This window comes from Conger conger, chromosome 10 (genome assembly GCF_963514075.1).
Source record: "Conger conger chromosome 10, fConCon1.1, whole genome shotgun sequence".
NCBI lineage: Eukaryota > Metazoa > Chordata > Actinopteri > Anguilliformes > Congridae > Conger > Conger conger.
Window position 1 is genome coordinate 4,265,609 of NC_083769.1, and position 19,086 is coordinate 4,284,694.

General features: G+C 46.0%; 1 protein-coding gene across 1 annotated transcript in view; it reads left to right on the forward strand.

Annotated features, from left to right (window-relative positions):
- cacna1fb (calcium channel, voltage-dependent, L type, alpha 1F subunit) overlaps window positions 1-19,086 on the forward strand; it is a 77,099-nt gene that overhangs the window by 38,419 nt on the left and 19,594 nt on the right. The window contains exons 20-37 of the mRNA XM_061257493.1: window positions 153-206; window positions 799-908; window positions 1,848-1,977; window positions 2,255-2,314; window positions 2,681-2,787; window positions 4,131-4,218; window positions 5,046-5,153; window positions 8,787-8,839; window positions 10,048-10,194; window positions 10,959-11,160; window positions 11,625-11,783; window positions 12,303-12,413; window positions 12,784-12,867; window positions 13,116-13,244; window positions 14,522-14,587; window positions 14,743-14,834; window positions 15,089-15,248; window positions 16,779-16,906. Coding sequence (XP_061113477.1) covers window positions 153-206; window positions 799-908; window positions 1,848-1,977; window positions 2,255-2,314; window positions 2,681-2,787; window positions 4,131-4,218; window positions 5,046-5,153; window positions 8,787-8,839; window positions 10,048-10,194; window positions 10,959-11,160; window positions 11,625-11,783; window positions 12,303-12,413; window positions 12,784-12,867; window positions 13,116-13,244; window positions 14,522-14,587; window positions 14,743-14,834; window positions 15,089-15,248; window positions 16,779-16,906 — 1,988 coding nt within the window. The remainder of the gene's footprint in view (window positions 1-152; window positions 207-798; window positions 909-1,847; window positions 1,978-2,254; window positions 2,315-2,680; window positions 2,788-4,130; window positions 4,219-5,045; window positions 5,154-8,786; window positions 8,840-10,047; window positions 10,195-10,958; window positions 11,161-11,624; window positions 11,784-12,302; window positions 12,414-12,783; window positions 12,868-13,115; window positions 13,245-14,521; window positions 14,588-14,742; window positions 14,835-15,088; window positions 15,249-16,778; window positions 16,907-19,086) is intronic.

The following is a 19,086-nucleotide window of genomic DNA, read 5'->3' on the forward strand; positions in this document are numbered from 1 at the left end:
TTTAGGCATTTAGTTGCTGTCCCATGATTGGCTGATGAAATGTTTGTATAAATATGCTGGTGTAGAGGTCCACCTCATAAAGTGCTCACTAAGTGTAGTTACTCTGTAGTATAAGTGAATGTACCTCTGCTATTCACTCTTTCTCTCTGCAGGTTGATATCGATGAGTTTGAAGAGGAAGAGGAAGAGCCAGAAGCAGGTGAAGAGGTTGAAGAGGGAGGTGAGAATGAGAGAAAGATGCACGCTCTGGAGAGAAATGTTGCATAACCAGACCTGCTATAGTAAAGTGTCTGAGGGAAGATGACCACGTATAAGGTGTCTGAGGTGAGGTGGTCCTGTTGTTGTGAGGTGGTGGAGGAGAGCTGACAGTGTTTGTATAAGCAGAGATGACCGTGTTTAAGGTGTCTAAGGTGAGGTGGCCATGTTGTTGTAAGGTGTTCAAGGAGGGGTGACAGTGTATAAGCAGAGATGACCGAGATGAGGTGGCCATGTTGTTGTAAGGTGTTCGAGGAGAGCTGACAGTGCTTGTATGAGCAGAGATGACCGAGATGAGGTGGCCATGTTGTTGTAAGGTGTTCGAGGAGAGCTGACGGTGTTTGTATGAGCAGAGATGACCGAGATGAGGTGGCCATGTTGTTGTAAGGTGTTCGAGGAGAGCTGACAGTGTTTGTATGAGCAGAGATGACCGAGATGAGGTGACCATGTTGTTGTAAGGTGTTCGAGGAGAGCTGACGGTGTTTGTATGAGCAGAGGTGACCGTGTTTTGCTGTTCTCACGTGCACTCTCTCCCCACACAGAGGAAGGGGAAAATCAGCTGAATTTGAATGTGGCTGACTTCACGCCCCCAAAAGAAAAGGTTCTCCCTATTCCTGAAGGAAGTGCCTTCTTCTGCCTCAGCAACACTAACCCGTGAGTTACTGCACGCGTACTCCTCACATATTCCTCACATGTTCACACACACTACACTGTGCTATACCAGCGTATAAAACACATATTCCTCTCTCATGTTCACACACACCACACTGTGCTATACCAGCGTATAAAACACATATTCCTCTCTCATGTTCACACACACTACACTGTGCTATACCAGCGTATAAAACACATATTCCTCTCTCATGTTCACACACACTACACTGTGCTATACCAGCGTATAAAACACATATTTCTATCATGTTCACACACACTATACTGTGCTATACCAGTGTATAAAACACATATTCCTATCATGTTCACACACACTACACTATGCTATACCAGCGTATAAAACACATATTCCTCTCTCATGTTCACACACACTACACTATGCTATACCAGTGTATAAAACACATTCCTCTCATGTTCACACACACTACACTAAGATATACCAGCATATAAAACACATATTCCTCTCTCATGTTCACACACACTACACTATGATATACCAGCATATAAAACACATATTCCTCTCTCATGTTCACACACACTACACTATGCTATACCAGTGTATAAAACACATTCCTCTCATGTTCACACACACTACACTATGATATACCAGCATATAAAACACATATTCCTCTCTCATGTTCACACACACTACACTATGATATACCAGCATATAAAACACTTGTTTCTCCACAGTCACGTACACACACTGCATGCACACTGCACACATGCTACACACATACTACGCAGTCAAATTTTAAAGTTACTCCTCGCCCTCTACGCATATCATACTGTACACATACACCTCTGCTAGCAGCTCTCACTGTATCCCTCCCTGTCTTTCTCCGTCCCTCTCTAACTGTATCTTTCCTCTTCCTCTGTATCTCTGCTCTCCCTCTTTCTCTCGCTATCTCTCTGTCTCAGGATTAGAGTCGGCTGCCACTTCCTGATCCATCATCACATCTTCACCAACCTCATCCTGGTCTTCATCATCCTCAGCAGCATCTCATTGGCTGCCGAGGATCCAATCAGAGCTCACTCCTTCAGGAACAATGTAAGACTATCCGGGATTCGAGTCGGGCAAGTGTTCCCGTAAACTGACCTGTCGGCTATAAAAAAAAAAGAAAAAAAAAAAAAGAAAAGCAGACATGGATACTGGTTTATTTTGGATATTCGCCATGGTGGATGGTATTTACACTTACAGTCATAAAAACACAAAACACAAACACGATTTATCATGAAACCACAATTTACAAGAAAAGTTTTTTTTGCAGTATTGATTGACTGCTCAGGTCTAGGTCGACTCATGTTCACTGTATTTCTCCCAACAGGTCCTAGGTTATGCTGATTATGCCTTTACATCCATCTTCACCGTGGAAATCTTGCTGAAGGTACAGTAGCCTGTGGCCTGACATAGTCTATTGTTTACTTTAGTGGTTTGTGGGGAAATACACATACTTTGAGGAAATGTAATCCCTGCTGTAAAATCCAGCTATACCAGAAAATACCAGCTGTTATTAAAACCTAGCTTGTTGCTGCTTAAACTATGTTGAGTATGGAGCTAGTTGGAACTGGTCAACCAGCTACCAGCTGCTTCAGCACCTAGATTGAGCTGTTTTTGTTCAGCAGGGTTCATCTGAATCATCTATTTGGTTATGTATGGACCAGTTACCACAGGCTAAATCTCTTTACTTCCACTTTAAAATGACAGTACAACACAGATTTGTGTGTGTTAACCTCCTCTCTTCCCGGTCCAGATGACCGTACACGGTGCCTTTCTGCACCAGGGCTCGTTCTGCAGGAACTGGTTCAACCTTCTGGACCTGCTGGTGGTGAGCGTGTCGCTGGTGTCCTTCTTCCTCCAGTGAGTAAGAAACGCGTCACCATCAACCAGACCTGACCTGGGCCAAGTCCGTTTAGTCCATCCATCCGTCCATTATCTTAACCTGCTTATCCTGAACAGGGTCGCAGGGGGGCTGGAGCCCATCCCAGCATACATTGGGCGAAAGGCAGGAATACACCCTGGACAGGTCGTCAGTCCATCGCAGGGCACACACACCATTCACTCACACACTCATACCTACGGGCAATTTAGACTCTCCAATCAGCCTAACGTGCATGTCTTTGGACTGTGGGAGGAAACCAGAGTACCCAGAGGAAATCCACGCAGACACGGGGAGAACACAGAGAGGCCCCGGCCGACCGGGATTTGAACCCAGGACCTCCTTGCTGTGAGGCGGCAGTGCTACCCACTGCACTGTCCGTGCCCCCTAATATGTTTTGTTTTGGGTTCAAATTATTTTATGTGCTCGAGTTATCTTGCCTGGTACAATTGAACCTGTCAGAAGGTGGGGCTGGCACTTTTTTTTGTATTTCATAGGTTCCAATACACCAGGAAAGCTCAGTAAAGCGTCAAAAGGTTTTTTCATCCAAAACAAATATGTATTTGACCCTGGTCTGTGATGAACATGGCCGGGTCCCAGGGTCACTGCAGCGAGACATTAAAAGGATGAACTGCACTTTTAATCTGCTCTGCCTGAGGGTGTTTATTTCGCTTTGTGTTTATCAAACTCACAAACCGTCCACTGGGGAAAACAATATAACAAGGCAGAGAAAACACCAGTGAATTCTAACACGGCGTACAATGCCCTCCAAAATCATTCACACACTTGGTAATGATGAGCAGAGTAGACTGCATAAAATAAACAAAGCAAGTGCTATATTATAAGAAAATATTTGATAATATTTGTTCATATTTTGGTTGATTCCACTGTGGGAGTATTTCTGGAGGACACTGTGTACTGTACTCAAGAAATAAAGGGGACCTCTGTTGGGGAAATCCATGTACTGCATCTGAAACTCTCATTTTGCTGATTCTCATTTAGTTTTCACATTTACACCTGTATGTTTCTCAAGGGGGGAGGGGGGGGGGGACACCTAATTTGCATGTGGTCTGTCTTGTTGTTCACCAGTGAAGTTCAAAGTATGTTTTTGTAGTTAGATTTGTGGGATTTTATGGAAAATATACTGGTTTGCGCAATCTTATTTTACATTGAGGACAGGTTTTTGTGTGTTGAACATTTGTTATTTTACTGTTTGACATCAAATGGAAAGAGCATGCAGTCAGTGTTATGGGGGGGTGCCCACTGTGAGTGAGGAAAGAAGATCCTCAGCAGCTCAAACTCCTCTTTCCTCCTGTTTCTCCAGCTCCAGCACCATCTCTGTGGTGAAGATCCTCAGGGTCCTCCGGGTCCTCAGGCCTCTGCGAGCCATTAACAGAGCCAAGGGCCTTAAGGTACCCTGTGTGTGTGTGTGTGTGTGTGTGTGTGTGTGTGTGTGTGTGTGTGTCTGTGTGTGTGTGTGTGTGTGTGTGTGTGTGTGTGTGTGTGTCTGTGTGTGTGTGTGTCTGTGTGTGTCTGTGTGTGTGTGTGTGTGTGTGTGTGTGTGTGTCTGTGTGTGTGTGTGTGTGTGTGTCTGTGTGTGTGTGTCTGTGTGTGTCTGTGTGTGTGTGTGTGTGTGTGTGTCTGTGTGTGTGTGTGTCTGTGTGTGTCTGTGTGTGTGTGTGTGTGTGTGTGTGTGTGTGTCTGTGTGTGTGTGTGTGTGTGTGTCTGTGTGTGTGTGTCTTTGTGTCTGTGTATGTGTGTATGTGCATGTGTATGTGTGCTTGTGTGTGTGTGTGTGTGTGTTTGGGTGTGTGTGTGTGTGTGTGTGTATATCTGCCTGTGCCTGTGTGTGTGCCTGGGTGTAGCAGTCTGTGTGTGTGTGTGTATGTTTGTTTCTGTGTGTGTGTGTGTATGTCTGCATGTGCCTGTGTGTGTGTGTGTGTGTGTGTGTATGTCTGCATGTGCCTGTGTGTCTGTGTATGTGTGTGTGTGTGTTTGGGGGTTTGGGGAGTGGGTTAGTATCTATTTCTTTATTGTTTATTCCTTTTTTATAATACACATGTGTCTGTTCTATGGATGAGTGTTGGTGTTTTCGGGTTCTTAGAATGTCTTAATGGTTTAAAGATCATATCTAACAGGTGTGTGTCTGTGTGTGTGTCTGTATGTGGCGTGTGCATGTGTCCGTGTCTGTGTCTGTGTGTGTGTGTGTCTGTCTTTCCATCTTTACGTCTGTCTGCAGCATGTAGTGCAGTGTGTGTTCGTGGCCATCAGGACCATCGGGAACATCATGATCGTCACCACACTGCTGCAGTTCATGTTCGCCTGCATCGGAGTCCAACTCTTCAAGGTACTGAGTCTATCGCCGCACCCAAGCCTGACACAACCACTACAACCTCACAGAGTGATCATGCAGGGCCTTATCCCATGGGGCCCGGCCGGGCACAGCCCAAATTGGTAACGTGGGGCCGCCGCCCTGTGGGCTCACCACCTGCAGGGGTCGGCATCGGAGTCGGGTGCTTTGCCCAACGGGCAATAGGCAAAGGTGGGGATCCGGGCGTGCTGATCCTCGGCGTCGCAGACTGGTTCTGGGCACCTCTCTGGTGGGGAAGGAACCAGAGCTAGTGCGGGAGGTGGAGCGGTACCAACTAGATATAGTTGGGCTCACCTCCACGCACAGCACTGGTTCCGGAACCAAACTCCTGGAGAGGGGCTGTACTCTGTTCTTTTCTGGAGTTGCTCAGGGTGAGAGGCGCCGGGCGGGTATGGGGATACTCACAAGCCACCGGCTAGTGTCACTGTGTTGGAGTTCTACCCGGGGAACGAGAGGGTCGCCTCTCTGTGACTACGTGTGCTGATGCACAAATGGCAGTTCAGAGTATCCGGCCTTCTTGGAGTCACTGGGCGGCATCCTGGAATGGGTGCCACCCGGAGACTCCATAGTTCTGCTGGGCGACTTCAACGCTCACGTGGGCAATGACGGAGAAACCTGGAAGGGGGTGATTGGGAGGAATGGCCTGCCCGATCTTCACCCGAGTGGTGTCTTGTTATTGGACTTCTGTGCTGGTCATGGATTGTCGATAACAAACACCATATTCAAGCATAGGTTTGCTCATAAGTGTACTTGGTACCAGAGCAGTTTAGGCCAAAGATCGATGATCGACTTTGTGGTCGTATCATCAGACCTGCGGCCGTATGTCTTGGACACTTGGGTGAAGAGAGGAGCAGAGCTGTCAACTGATCACCACCTGGTGGTGAGTTGGATCAAGTGGCCGGGGAGGCTGCCGGACAGACCCGGTAAACCCAAACGTGTAGTGAGGGTGAACTGGGAACATCTGGTGGAGGCCCCCGCCCATGAGGTCTTCAACTCCCACCTCCGGAGGAACTTCTCACACATCCCGGGGAAGGCTGAGGACATGGATTCCGAGTTGGCCATGTTCAAAGCCTCCATTGCAGAGGCGGCAAGCAGGAGCTGTGGCCAGAAGGTCATCAGTGCCTGTTGGGGCGGCAACCCAAGAACCCGCTGGTGGACACCTGCGGTGAGGGAGGCCGTCAAGCTGAAGAAGGAGGCCTTTCGGGTTTGGCTGGCTGGGGGTCCCCTGAAGCAGCAGACAGGTACCGGGTGGCCAGAAGGGCTGTGGCTTCGGCAGTCGCTGAAGCAAAAACCCGGGTATGGGAGGAGTTCGGGGAGGCTATGGAGAAGGACTTTTGGTTGGCATTGAGGAAGTTCTGGCAAACCATCCGACGACTCAGAAAGGGAAAGCAGGGCTTGTCTCAGGCTGTTTTCAGCAGGGGAGGAGAACTGCTGACCCGGACGGGGGATGTTGTGGGGCAGTGGAAAGAGCACTTTGAGAAGCTCCTGAACCCAAACAACACGTCCTCTGTGGAAGAGGCAGAGCCCTAAGACTCGGGGGAATCTGCACCTATATCCCTGGCGGAAGTTGCTGAGGTAGTCAAAAAGCTCCTCAGCGGCAAGTCGCCGGGTGTGGATGAGATTCGCCCTGAGATGCTGAAGGCTCTGGACATTGTTGGGCTGTCTTGGCTGACACGCCTCTTCAGTGTCGCGTGGAGGTCGGGGACAGTACCTGTAGAGTGGCAGACCGGGGTGGTGGTCCCCATTTTCAAGAAAGGGGACCGGAGGGTGTGCTCCAATTATCGGGGTATCACACTCCTCAGCCTCCCTGGGAAAGCTTACTCTAGGGTGCTGGAAAGGAGGCTCCGACCGACGGTTGAACCTCAGATTCAGGAGGAGCAATGTGGCTTCCGTCCTGGTCGTGGAACAGTGGACCAGCTCTTTACCTCGGCGGGGTTGCTGGCGGGGTCATGGGAGTTTGCCCATCCAGTCCACATGTGCTTTGTGGACTTGGAGAAGGCTTTCGACCATGTCCCCCGGGGAACCCTGTGGGGGGTACTGCGGGAGTATAGGGTACCGGGGCCGTTGTTACGAGCGATCTGGTCCCTGTATAACCAAAGTAAGAGCTGTGTCCGCGTCCTTGGCACAAAGTCAAGCACGTTTCCAGTGGGTGTTGGACTCCGCCAAGGTTACCCCTTGTCACCGGTCCTGTTTGTGGTATTCATGGACAGGATCTCAAGGCGCAGCCGAGGTGAGCAGAGTGTCCGGTTTGGTGACCTCAGAATTTCGTCTCTGCTTTTTGCGGACGACGTGGTTCTGCTGGCTTCATCGAACCGTGACCTTCAGCACGCACTGGAGCGGTTTGCAGCCGAGTGTGAAGCGGCCGGGATGAGAGTCCCTCCGGGTTGGGAAGGAGTCATTGCCCCAAGTGAAAGAGATTATATATCTCTCCTGGCCTGGGAACGCCTCGGGATCCCCCAGGAGGAGCTGGAATGCATTGCTGGGGAGAGGGACGCCTGGAATACCCAGCCTATTGCCACTGCGACCCGACTCCGGATAAGTGGGTGAAAATGGATGGATGGATGGATGAAGTTCTGTAGTTCTAAATTCATATGAGACCATTATGTTTGAGACGCATTTAGTTGGTAGCTAGATGACGTTCCACAGCACACAGATAGTAGAAGCAGCCAGTCTCACTGACTGTCCATTGTGGCTAGCAAGCACTCAATTTGTGAAAACGTGTCGGGTACAGAAAAGCAAGGGCGGCCAAAAAGAGACCAGCTACTGCTGCCATAAACACCAACAAAGTGAGTTCACTAGGCTAGCCAGCTAGCTCTAGCTACATGGAGAAATAGCAGTGATAGTGTTAATGCCTTCTAGTTAAATAGCTAGCCTATAGTTAGGTAAACGTAGTTTGCAGTCTAGCTCACTAGCTAGCTGACTGGCTGATAGGGGATGTTTCTCATTGCATGTTCTCTCATGTCATGTGTAATCTCGCTAGCAAGATAATAATGTGAAAATATCGTGTTGATGGCAGACTGCTGTCTCCTTAAGACTGCAGAGATGCTTTTCAGACAGCAGCATTATTGTTAAAATAGAAAGTGGCACAAACTGTCCTTTTAAATCATGCATTGTCATGCATACTAGTTATGAAAACAAAACCTTTGGTTGAAAAAGAATCAATGAATGGCAAAATACAGGTTTTTGCCAGTAGATGGCATCCGCATATCGGAAATGGGGAGAATGGGATTTTCTTTACTTTAACTAGCTAGTAGGTCGAATATAGTATTTAAGTTCTCAGTCAAGGGTTTTATTTGTAATACATATTTACAATGACCTATCAAGTATTAATTAGGGCAACATTGGCACAGGCGGTGAGAGCAGTCGTCTGGCAGGGTTGTGGGTTCGATCCCACCCTGGGTGTGTCGAAGTGTCCTTGAGCAAGACACCTCCTGACGAGCTGGTTGATGCCTTGTATGGCAGCCAATCACTATGAGTGTGTGTGTATGAATGGGTGAATGAGAAGCATCAATTGTACAACGTTTTGGATAAAGGTGCTATATAAATTCCAACCATTTACCATTTAATTGAAGATTGTACTCTTGTTGCACTGTATTTTTTGTGTTTCAGGGGAAATTTTACCGCTGTACTGATGAGGCAAAGAGCACCCCAGACCAGTGCAAGTGAGTCATTCTGTACCACACCCCAACACTGTGACCACACCTCAACACTGTGTTCACACCCCAACACTGTGACCACACATCAACACTGTAGCCACACCAGAACACTGTGTTCACACCCCCAAAATTGTGACCACACCCCAACACTGTGACCTCACCCCAACATTGTGACCACACCCCAACACTGTGACCACACCCCAATACTGTGACCACACCCCAACACTGTGACCTCACCTCAACATTGTGACCACACCCCAACACTGTGACCACACCCCAATACTGTGACCACACCCCAACACTGTGACCACACCCCAACACTGTGACCACACCTCCAACACTGTGACCACACCCCAACACTGTGACCACACCCCAACACTGTGACCACACCTCCAACACTGTGACCACACCCCAACACTGTGACCACACCCCCACAATTGTGACCACACCCCAACACTGTGACCACACCTCCAACACTGTGACCACACCCCAACACTGTGACCACACCCCAACACTGTGACCACACCCCAACACTGTGACCACACCCCAACACTGTGACCACACCTCCAACACTGTGACCACACCCCAACACTGTGACCACACCCCAACACTGTGACCACACCTCCAACACTGTGACCACACCCCAACACTGTGACCACACCTCCAACACTGTGACCACACCCCAACACTGTGACCACACCCCAACACTGTGACCACACCCCAACACTGTGACCACACCAGAACACTGTGTTCACACCCCCAAAACTGTGACCACACCCCAACACTGTGTTCACACCCCCAAAACTGTGACCACACCCCAACACTGTGACCACACCCCAACACTGTGACCACACCTCCAACACTGTGACCACACCCCAACACTGTGACCACACCCCAACACTGTGACCACACCTCCAACACTGTGACCACACCCCAACACTGTGACCACACCCCAACACTGTGACCACACCTCCAACACTGTGACCACACCCCAACACTGTGACCACACCCCAACACTGTGACCACACCTCCAACACTGTGACCACACCTCCAACACTGTGACCACACCCCAACACTGTGACCACACCCCAACACTGTGACCACACCAGAACACTGTGTTCACACCCCCAAAACTGTGACCACACCCCAAACTGACCTCACCTCCAAAGCTGTGACCGCGCGGCTGTGGCCCCTCCCTCGGGTTTCCCTTCCAGGGGCACGTTTGTGGTGTACAAGGACGGGGACGTGACGCAGCCCGCGGTGAGGGAAAGGATCTGGCTGAACAGCGACTTCAACTTCGACAACGTGCTGATGGGCATGATGGCGCTGTTCACCGTCTCCACCTTCGAGGGCTGGCCAGCGTGAGTGTGAGCCGGATTAATCCGGATGGTCTGGATGGTCCGGGCCCATCCTGGCAGTGTTACCTTTTACAATGACTGCAGAGGCCATGGCTGCCCCTGACCGTCCTCCCTATATGCCATCCTCATTTGCAGCAATTTAAAGCTGTTTAAAGTGAGCCTAGGGAAGCAAATTTAAAAATAAATGTTTTTTTTATATACATACACTTTGCTGAACCCCATGGGGTAATCCTAGTCCCAAATCACCTAATAGCAGTGGACAGCCATAGTGCAGTGCCTGGAGACTCAGAACTCTAGTTTTGAGGCCAGTGCTTGGTCAAGGGCAATGTCAAGACTGTACCACAAAAACAGCTCAAGCTAGGTTTTGAAACAGCTAACAGCTGGTTGACCAGTTCAGACTAGCTCCCAGCTTGACATGATTTGACCAGCTCCAGCTATGTTTTGAAACAGACAGGCTAAAAAACTGGTTGAGCAGCTCATACCCAGCTAGACCAGCTTTATGACCAGCTTGGTCATGCTGATTGACCAGCTCATACCCAGCTAGACCAGCTTATGACCAGCTTGACCATGCTGATTGACCAGCTCATACCCAGCTAGACCAGCTTATGACCAGCTTGACCAGCTCCATTTTCAATTCGGTCAAGCTGCGATAGCTAGATTTGACAGCAGGGCGCAGGAGTGTTTTTAGCCATTTTGTAGGAAATGGAGGGACGGCCGCTGTGTCAGCTGCTTCTCTCTCTCCCTCTTTCTCTCCCTCTTTCCCTCAGACTGCTGTACAAGGCCATCGACGCCAACGGCGAGAACCACGGGCCGATCTACAACTTCCGCATCGAGATCTCCATCTTCTTCATCGTGTACATCATCATCATCGCCTTCTTCATGATGAACATCTTTGTGGGTTTTGTCATCATCACGTTCCGTGAACAGGGGGAGCAGGAGTACAAGAACTGCGAGCTGGACAAGAACCAGGTCCGTTCTTACTCCAAGACCGCAGGAACGGTAGCAGTAGTGGCAGAGTCAAATATGTAATCGTTTTGGATTCAAAAACTTTTCAAAAGCTTGCCTGGTGTATTTGAACCTATGATACTCTCAAAAAGTACAAATTCTACCTTCTGGCAAAATTGCACCATGAAAGATCCAATTTAGAAAGATTGAGCGCAGAAAAGTATTTGAATTGAAAGCTATTATGAATTTGACCCAGGTCAGGCATAAAGTCTTATGTCATAATGGACAAAATAATATTTCTTTAAATTGAGAAAGGTCCTTGAAAATTGAATGGTGCATAACATAATTGTAAATTTTATTATTACAAAATAATAGAATCTTATTAAATAAATGTCTGCTCTTATTTTGGTAGCGTATTATACCGTAGCTATTACTCGTCATTGTGTGGAGTGATATTGGTGTATTAATGCTCATTTCCTCTTCCTCAGAGGCAGTGTGTCGAGTATGCACTGAAGGCCCAGCCTCTGAAACTGTACATCCCTAAGAACCCGGTCCAGTATAAGTTCTGGTCCATAGTGAACTCAACGGCATTCGAGTACATTATGTTTGTCCTGATTCTGCTCAACACTGTGACTCTGGCTGTGCAGGTATGCAGAAGGCAAGCTGACACACATACATTTGCAAAACAGAAACAGATGACGCTGTGACTGAATTATGCTTCACTGACAGGGCAGTGGAAGATTACCATTTGAAATGTGGCAGTTTTTCTTTTTAAAGGGCAGTAGGTACATTACTGTATGTGGTATGGTATGGATTATTCAGTAACAGGGCAGAAGATCATTACTTGTATAAGTGTACACTTATATGTCCGTGTCTCATCATTTTCAGATTTTATTTCGGGAATTATTCGGGTTTTATTTTGAATAAAAACAAAATTAGGAAAAATATGATAGCCTTGAAAGATTATAATTACAATAACAATGCAAATTTCCAGGAGAAATCTTTTCTTTACTTGTCATTGTATTCTTTGTTAATGAAACATTGGCTGTGCTCATTTCAGGAGACATACATTAAGCCTTGCTAGTGCACATTTAATGACATTCGCACAGTGACATATTGAAAGAAATCGGCTCGGCCGAACATGTTGCTGTCTCTGTGTCCCTCAGCACTACGAGCAGTCAAAGCCCTTCAACTACACCATGGACATCCTCAACATGGTGTTCACCGGGCTTTTCACTTTTGAAATGGTCCTCAAGATCCTTGCTCTCAGACCAAGGGTAAGGCCGCATTGTATATCTTCTCCTCCTCACCTGTCTGCACTTTTTTCTGAGGTAGTCAGCACGTCCACGTAGCTTTCGCAGGTGCATGTAGAACTTGCTGCATATGGGGATTCTGTGTGGAAAACTGTAGATTTGGCCGAAGGTAGTTAAGAGGGCCTGTGTCTGGTAGTACTGCTCCAGCAGCTGGGCTCAGCTGCCCACCACTGTGTGTAGGAGAGCAGGAACTGGTCACCTACAGCAGGACTAGAAACAGCAGACTAGCATACTGCTGCGTCCAGTTATAAATATATGTTATGTTATTATATGTTTATATGTTTATGTTTCACATTACTTCTTGCCATTAATACCATTTTAATTTCTCCTACAGCATTATTTCTCAGATGCCTGGAATTCGTTTGATGCTCTTATCGTGGTGGGCAGTGTCGTGGACATCGTGGTCACAGAGTTTAGCGTAAGTCTGATAACTCAAATCCATTTATTATTGTTGCCATAGATACTACTTGCTCACAAGATTTGGTTCCATTCTCACGCTTGAATGATTAATCATGTGTAAATGAATGAAAAGTGACTTATTCATATTACAGTGACCATAAAACATTAGGTTTCTCTGCATCACAAAGGGACAGATATGTATGGCTACATTTCAAACATCTTTGTTTTCCTTTTCCTCCTCTGTCTCTATTTCTTTATCTTTCTCAGAGCTCTGAGGACAGCTCCCGAGTGTCCATCACTTTCTTTCGTCTGTTTCGGGTAATGCGATTGGTCAAACTGCTTAGTAAAGGGGAGGGCATTCGCACGCTGCTATGGACCTTTGTGAAGTCCCTCCAGGTGAGAGGTCAGAGGTCATGAGACCACAGTTTGAAGGCCATAAATGGAAAAAAAGGTTCTGAATGTGAACAACATGTTGCTCTTTTATGCAACACTTTACTGCTGGAATAACATGTTATTTTATTATTGCGTTTATTACACAATAAAACAAATACTTTGCCGCATTTATATTTAATACATGTAGAATTAATATTTCATTCGTTTGAAGCACTAGGTAAAACAAATAACTGGAACAAATTGTCCTCTGAACAAATTAACGCTTTACATAAATTGGCATCACAGTGATTCAACCCACACATATACTCAGACTCATATGCACCTCACACACACACACATACATACGCACACGCACACACACACACACACACACACACACACACACACACACATACATACGCACACACACACACACACACACACACACACACACACACACACACACACACATACACACACGCACACACACACACACACACATACATACGCGCACGTGCACACACACACACACACACACATACTCACATACATACGCGCACGCGCACACACACACACACACACACACACACACACACACATACACACATACATACGCGCACGCACACACACACACACACATACGCACACACACATACACACACACATACACACACACACACACACACACACACACACACACACACACATACATACGCGCACGCACACACACACACGCACACACACACACACGCACACACACACACACACACACACACACCTCACACATACACACATACATACGCGCACGCACACACACACACACACACACACACAGATGCTTTCTCAAACACACATGCACACACACACTTGGACACATACTTTGATGCAGATGTAAACACATACACACGTACACGCGCACACACACAGATGTGTGCTTTCTCAAACATGCATGCGTGCACACACACAGATGCAAGCTCTCTCTCACACAAACACATATATCACAAACTGCTACTATTCAGGTAACTCTCAACAAAAAACTACAACACCTCACGACCCATAAACATGTACACACACTTGGACACATACTTGGACATAGACGCTTGCACACACACACACACACACACACACATACTGAAATTAGCCCTGTCACATGTGTTTTTCTGATTGCTCTAAGGTACGCTGTCTTTATTATACCTGTATTTGGTGCCCCTCTGTGTGTTCGAGAAGTATATGAGATGCACTGTATTTATCCCAAGTCTTACCCTTATAACATACTCTCTCTCTTTCTCTTTCGTATACAGGCCTTGCCATATGTTGCTCTCCTCATTGCTATGATCTTCTTCATCTATGCTGTCATTGGCATGCAAGTGGGTCTCCCACTCTCTCTCTCTCTCTCTCTCTCTCTCTACTAACTGTTCTGTGCATGTGAGAAACATTGTATGAATCTCCAGAAGCAGTAGTTCTTATTGTTATCTGTAAATTGTTTAATTATGGTTATTATTTCTCCTACTCTCTGCTCTAGACCTTTGGTAAGATTGCCATGCAGGACTACACCCAGATCAACAGGAACAACAACTTCCAAACTTTCCCACAGGCTGTACTGCTGCTGTTCAGGTAACACGAATAAAACTACAGCTCCCACAATCCTCACTGCTGTTACTGTTTATGTAACACTAAAATAAAACTACAGCTCCCACAATCCTCACTACTGTTACTGTGTATGAAACACTAAAATAAAACTACAGCTCCCACAATCCTCAATACTGCTCATGGAATGCTCATCAGCAACTGCTACTGTTCAGGTAACGCTCAACAAAAAAACTACAACTCCCACAATTCTCAGTGATGCTGGGATCTGGTGTTTTCAGGTGTGCTACAGGAGAAGCGTGGCAGGAAATCATGCTGGCCAGCCTGCCAGGGAAACGCTGTGACCCTGAGTCCGACTATGAGCCAGGAGAGGAGTTCACCTGCGGGAGCAACTTCGCCATCATCTACTTCATCAGCTTCTTCATGCTCTGCGCCTTCCTGGTGACCACCACACAACTGTGCATTACATATCGACGTTCAGCAGGCCCTTAGGCCAGTGTCGCTCCACTGAAATTACAGAACGCTCAAGGAAGTTCTCTTGTCACCCGACATAGACTGTGGTTGTTGTCCTTAACAAAAAAGTATAGCCACACTTCAAGTCGCCCAGAGCATAAACTAAATGTTGATGCGGCCAGAAACATCCATTCGCCGCGACCGATGCATTGATGCAGCGAGGCTGGACAATAAACTGGCCTTTACATAAATGTACACATTCTATTCACACACTGTACACATGCTCTACATACTGTACACATGCTGTACACACACTGTACACATGCTCTACACACAGTGTACACATGCCCTAATCACAGTGTGTGGGTATCACACGCATGCTGTACACATGCCCTACTCACACTCTACTCATACTGCCCACATGCCCCAACAACTCCGGGCCTCGGGGGCTGAGAACTGCTGCTTTTCCACCCTCCCTTTACCTAGGAGTCAGGTGTGTTCACCCTCCCTTTACCTGGGAGTCAGGTGTGTTCACCATCCCTTTACCTGGGAGTCAGGTGTGTTCACCCTCCCTTTACCTGGGAGTCAGGTGTGTTCACCCACCCTTTACCTGGGAGTCAGGTGTGTTCACCCTCCCTTTACCTGGGAGTCAGGTGTGTTCACCCTCCCTTTACCTGGGAGTCAGGTGTGTTCACCCTCCCTTTACCTGGGAGTCAGGTGTGTTCACCCTCCCTTTACCTGGGAGTCAGATGTGAAGCCAGTCTGGCCTATCCGTACTACATATTACCCAGAGAAAAGGGCTGGATTTTCGATTTGAGGGCCAGAGTTGATGATTCCTGCCCTGCAGTGTCAGTGTACACACAGCGCCAGAACTGGATCAGATATGTCAATGTTCTGGATTCAAATACTTTTCGGTGCTCGATTGATCTTACCTGGGGCAATTGAGCCAAGAAAGAGGACCAGTTTGCACAGAGTGTTTCATGGGTTCCAATATACCAGTCAAGCTCAGTGACGTTTAGAAAAGTATTTGAATCCAAAACAATTACGTATTTGACCCAGGTCTGCACTGTACATACCCCAATAAACTGCATGCAGTCTGTAAAATCCCTGGCAGCACACTTACCTGTACTAATCATACACACATACCTGTACACATTCTACACACATACCTGTACTTATCATACACACATACCTGTATACACTATACACACATACCTGTACACATACACACATACCTGTACTTATCATGCACACATACCTGTACTTATCATACACACATACCTGTATACACTATACACACATACCTGTACTTATCATACACACATACCTGTACACATTATGCACACATACCTGTACTTATCATACACACATGCCTGTACACTCTATACACACATACCTGTACACATTATACACACATACCTGTACACATTATACACACTGTACTGTGTTTTGGCTGGTGGATGGGAGTGTGTTTACAGTATATATGCTATATTATCTATGTTCACACCTGTTTCCCAGATCATTAATCTGTTTGTTGCCGTCATCATGGATAACTTTGACTACCTGACACGTGATTGGTCCATCCTGGGCCCGCACCACCTGGATGAGTTCAAAAGGATCTGGTCAGAGTATGACCCTGAGGCCAAGTACGGATGTGTGCTGCTCGTGTAGAGGTTGTGTAGCTGTGTGTGTGGTTGTGTTTCAAGGGTGGACGGTTGTGTTTATTATGTGTGTGGTTCTCATTGGTGTATAACCCTATGCGTGACTGTGTTTGAGATATGCGGTAGTAGTTGTGCATTGTGGTTGCGTTTCATATAGTTGTATGTGTTACTGTGTGCAAGGTGTGTGGTTGTTTGTGGTTGTGTAGGAGTGTGCGGTTTTAGTGTATGAGGCTTGAATTTGTGGTGTAGGGGTTACAGTTTACAGTTTTTTACAATCATTGGACACTAATTTCATTTGAGGTCATTTTTCAAAACTGTAGACACAAAACTCAAAAACAGATAATAAAAATGTGCATTTTTCCCAAACTCTAAACACTTTTTTCAATTTCGTGGATGCAATATACATAAACAAAAAAAACATTTCTTCGCTGAACCAAATCACTTGTTCACAATGACACAACTTTCAAAGTTCAAAGTATTAGCATTTAAAAATGAGATAGACACATTACATTTGAAAATACCGTCTTTTCATTCATTACAACTACCAATGTATCCAACTACTCAAAATTATAAGTTACTGCAACATTATTCCTAAAACATAGTTTTATGGAAACTGATTACATGTAACAACATTCCATGTTGATCATGAATGTTTTAGGATAATTTTGTTATGTAAGATTTCATCACCATCCTTTGTCACAGGGGTTTTCAACCTTTTTGGGCACGCACCCCATGACCCCAGTTTGTAAGTCTGAGCTGGTGCTCAAATGCCTGATGATTTTACACAGTAGTAGGAGTAATGAAGTAGTGGTAGAGTAGGAGTAAGGATGTGTATCCACCTGCAACAACATGCAGAAGTCAGATGGTCCATGTTAGAATAGAGATCAAGCAGTGAGAGGAGGAGGAAGAGGAGGTGGAGGTGGTCAATGGAATGGCAGACGACAAGTACTCAGAGAGGTGGCCTTGTTTCTCGTCTTAGAACTCTTTTTTAAAACTCTTCATACAACTCTCTGCACCAGCATGCAGCTTGGCACAACAATTTTTCATTCACAAAATATCAAAACTACCAAACCACTGCAAGCATGTCTCAAAGGAAAAGCACAAGTTCTAGATTTTTTTGTTATCATAGAACAATGATCTAAAAAAGACATTACAGAAGAGGCATTATTTTCTGTCAGTGATTTGCAAATTTGACTGTAGAAATGTATAGATTTTGGTGGTTCAGCGAATTCAGAGAATTTGTAAGAGCAATGAAAAAATCTTTCAGTTTGGTCCATATAAGTAAACTCTATCAAAAAATGCTTGTTTGCAATTGTAAACAAATACTGTGAAACAAATCCATGGTATGTTGTAATTATATATATATGTTTTACAGTTTTCCGATTTTGTTCAATGATTCCACTCTCTTCTACTGTTTCTACTATTGCCTTTATTTAGAACCAAAAGAATAACCATTTTAAAACATGTATCAAGGATGTTTTTCCTGCTGTATTAAAGTATTGTAAAAACAACTAAACAGTGAAGCTATAGGTATCTTTTGTGCGGACGATCTAAACAAATGTTCCTATAGTATTTCATGAAAAATTCAGAATTTGAACCAATGAGCTTGGAAGTGCAAGATTTCTTCAAAGATATGAATACACAATGCATGTTTTGAACAGGCGAACGGGTTGTGTTACAAGTGCTTACCATTTTGAGTCTTGTGTCAAAGGTTTTGAAAATTAAGCACAAACTTGTGAGATTAGCGTCAAAGTGATTGTAAAAAACTGTAAGCATGTAGATGTGGTTGCACCGCTATGTATGTGGTTGTTTGTCTGTGTGTTTGTCTGTGTGTGTGTGTATGGTTCTGTTTCATAGGTGTATTGTTGCTTAACAGTGTGTAGCAGTACATGTAAGGTTTGTGGTTGTGTAGCAGTGCGTGGTTGTGTTTCAGAGACTTGTGTTTGTGTTGTAGTGCATGTTTGTGTTTCAGAGACATGTGTTTGTGTTGTAGTGCGTGTTTGTGTTTCAGAAGTGTGTGTTTGTGTTGTAGTGCCTGGTTGTGTTTCAGAGACATGTGTTTGTGTTGTAGTGCATGTTTGTGTTTCAGAAGTGTGTGTTTGTGTTGTAGTGCCTGGTTGTGTTTCAGAGACATGTGTTTGTGTTGTAGTGCATGTTTGTGTTTC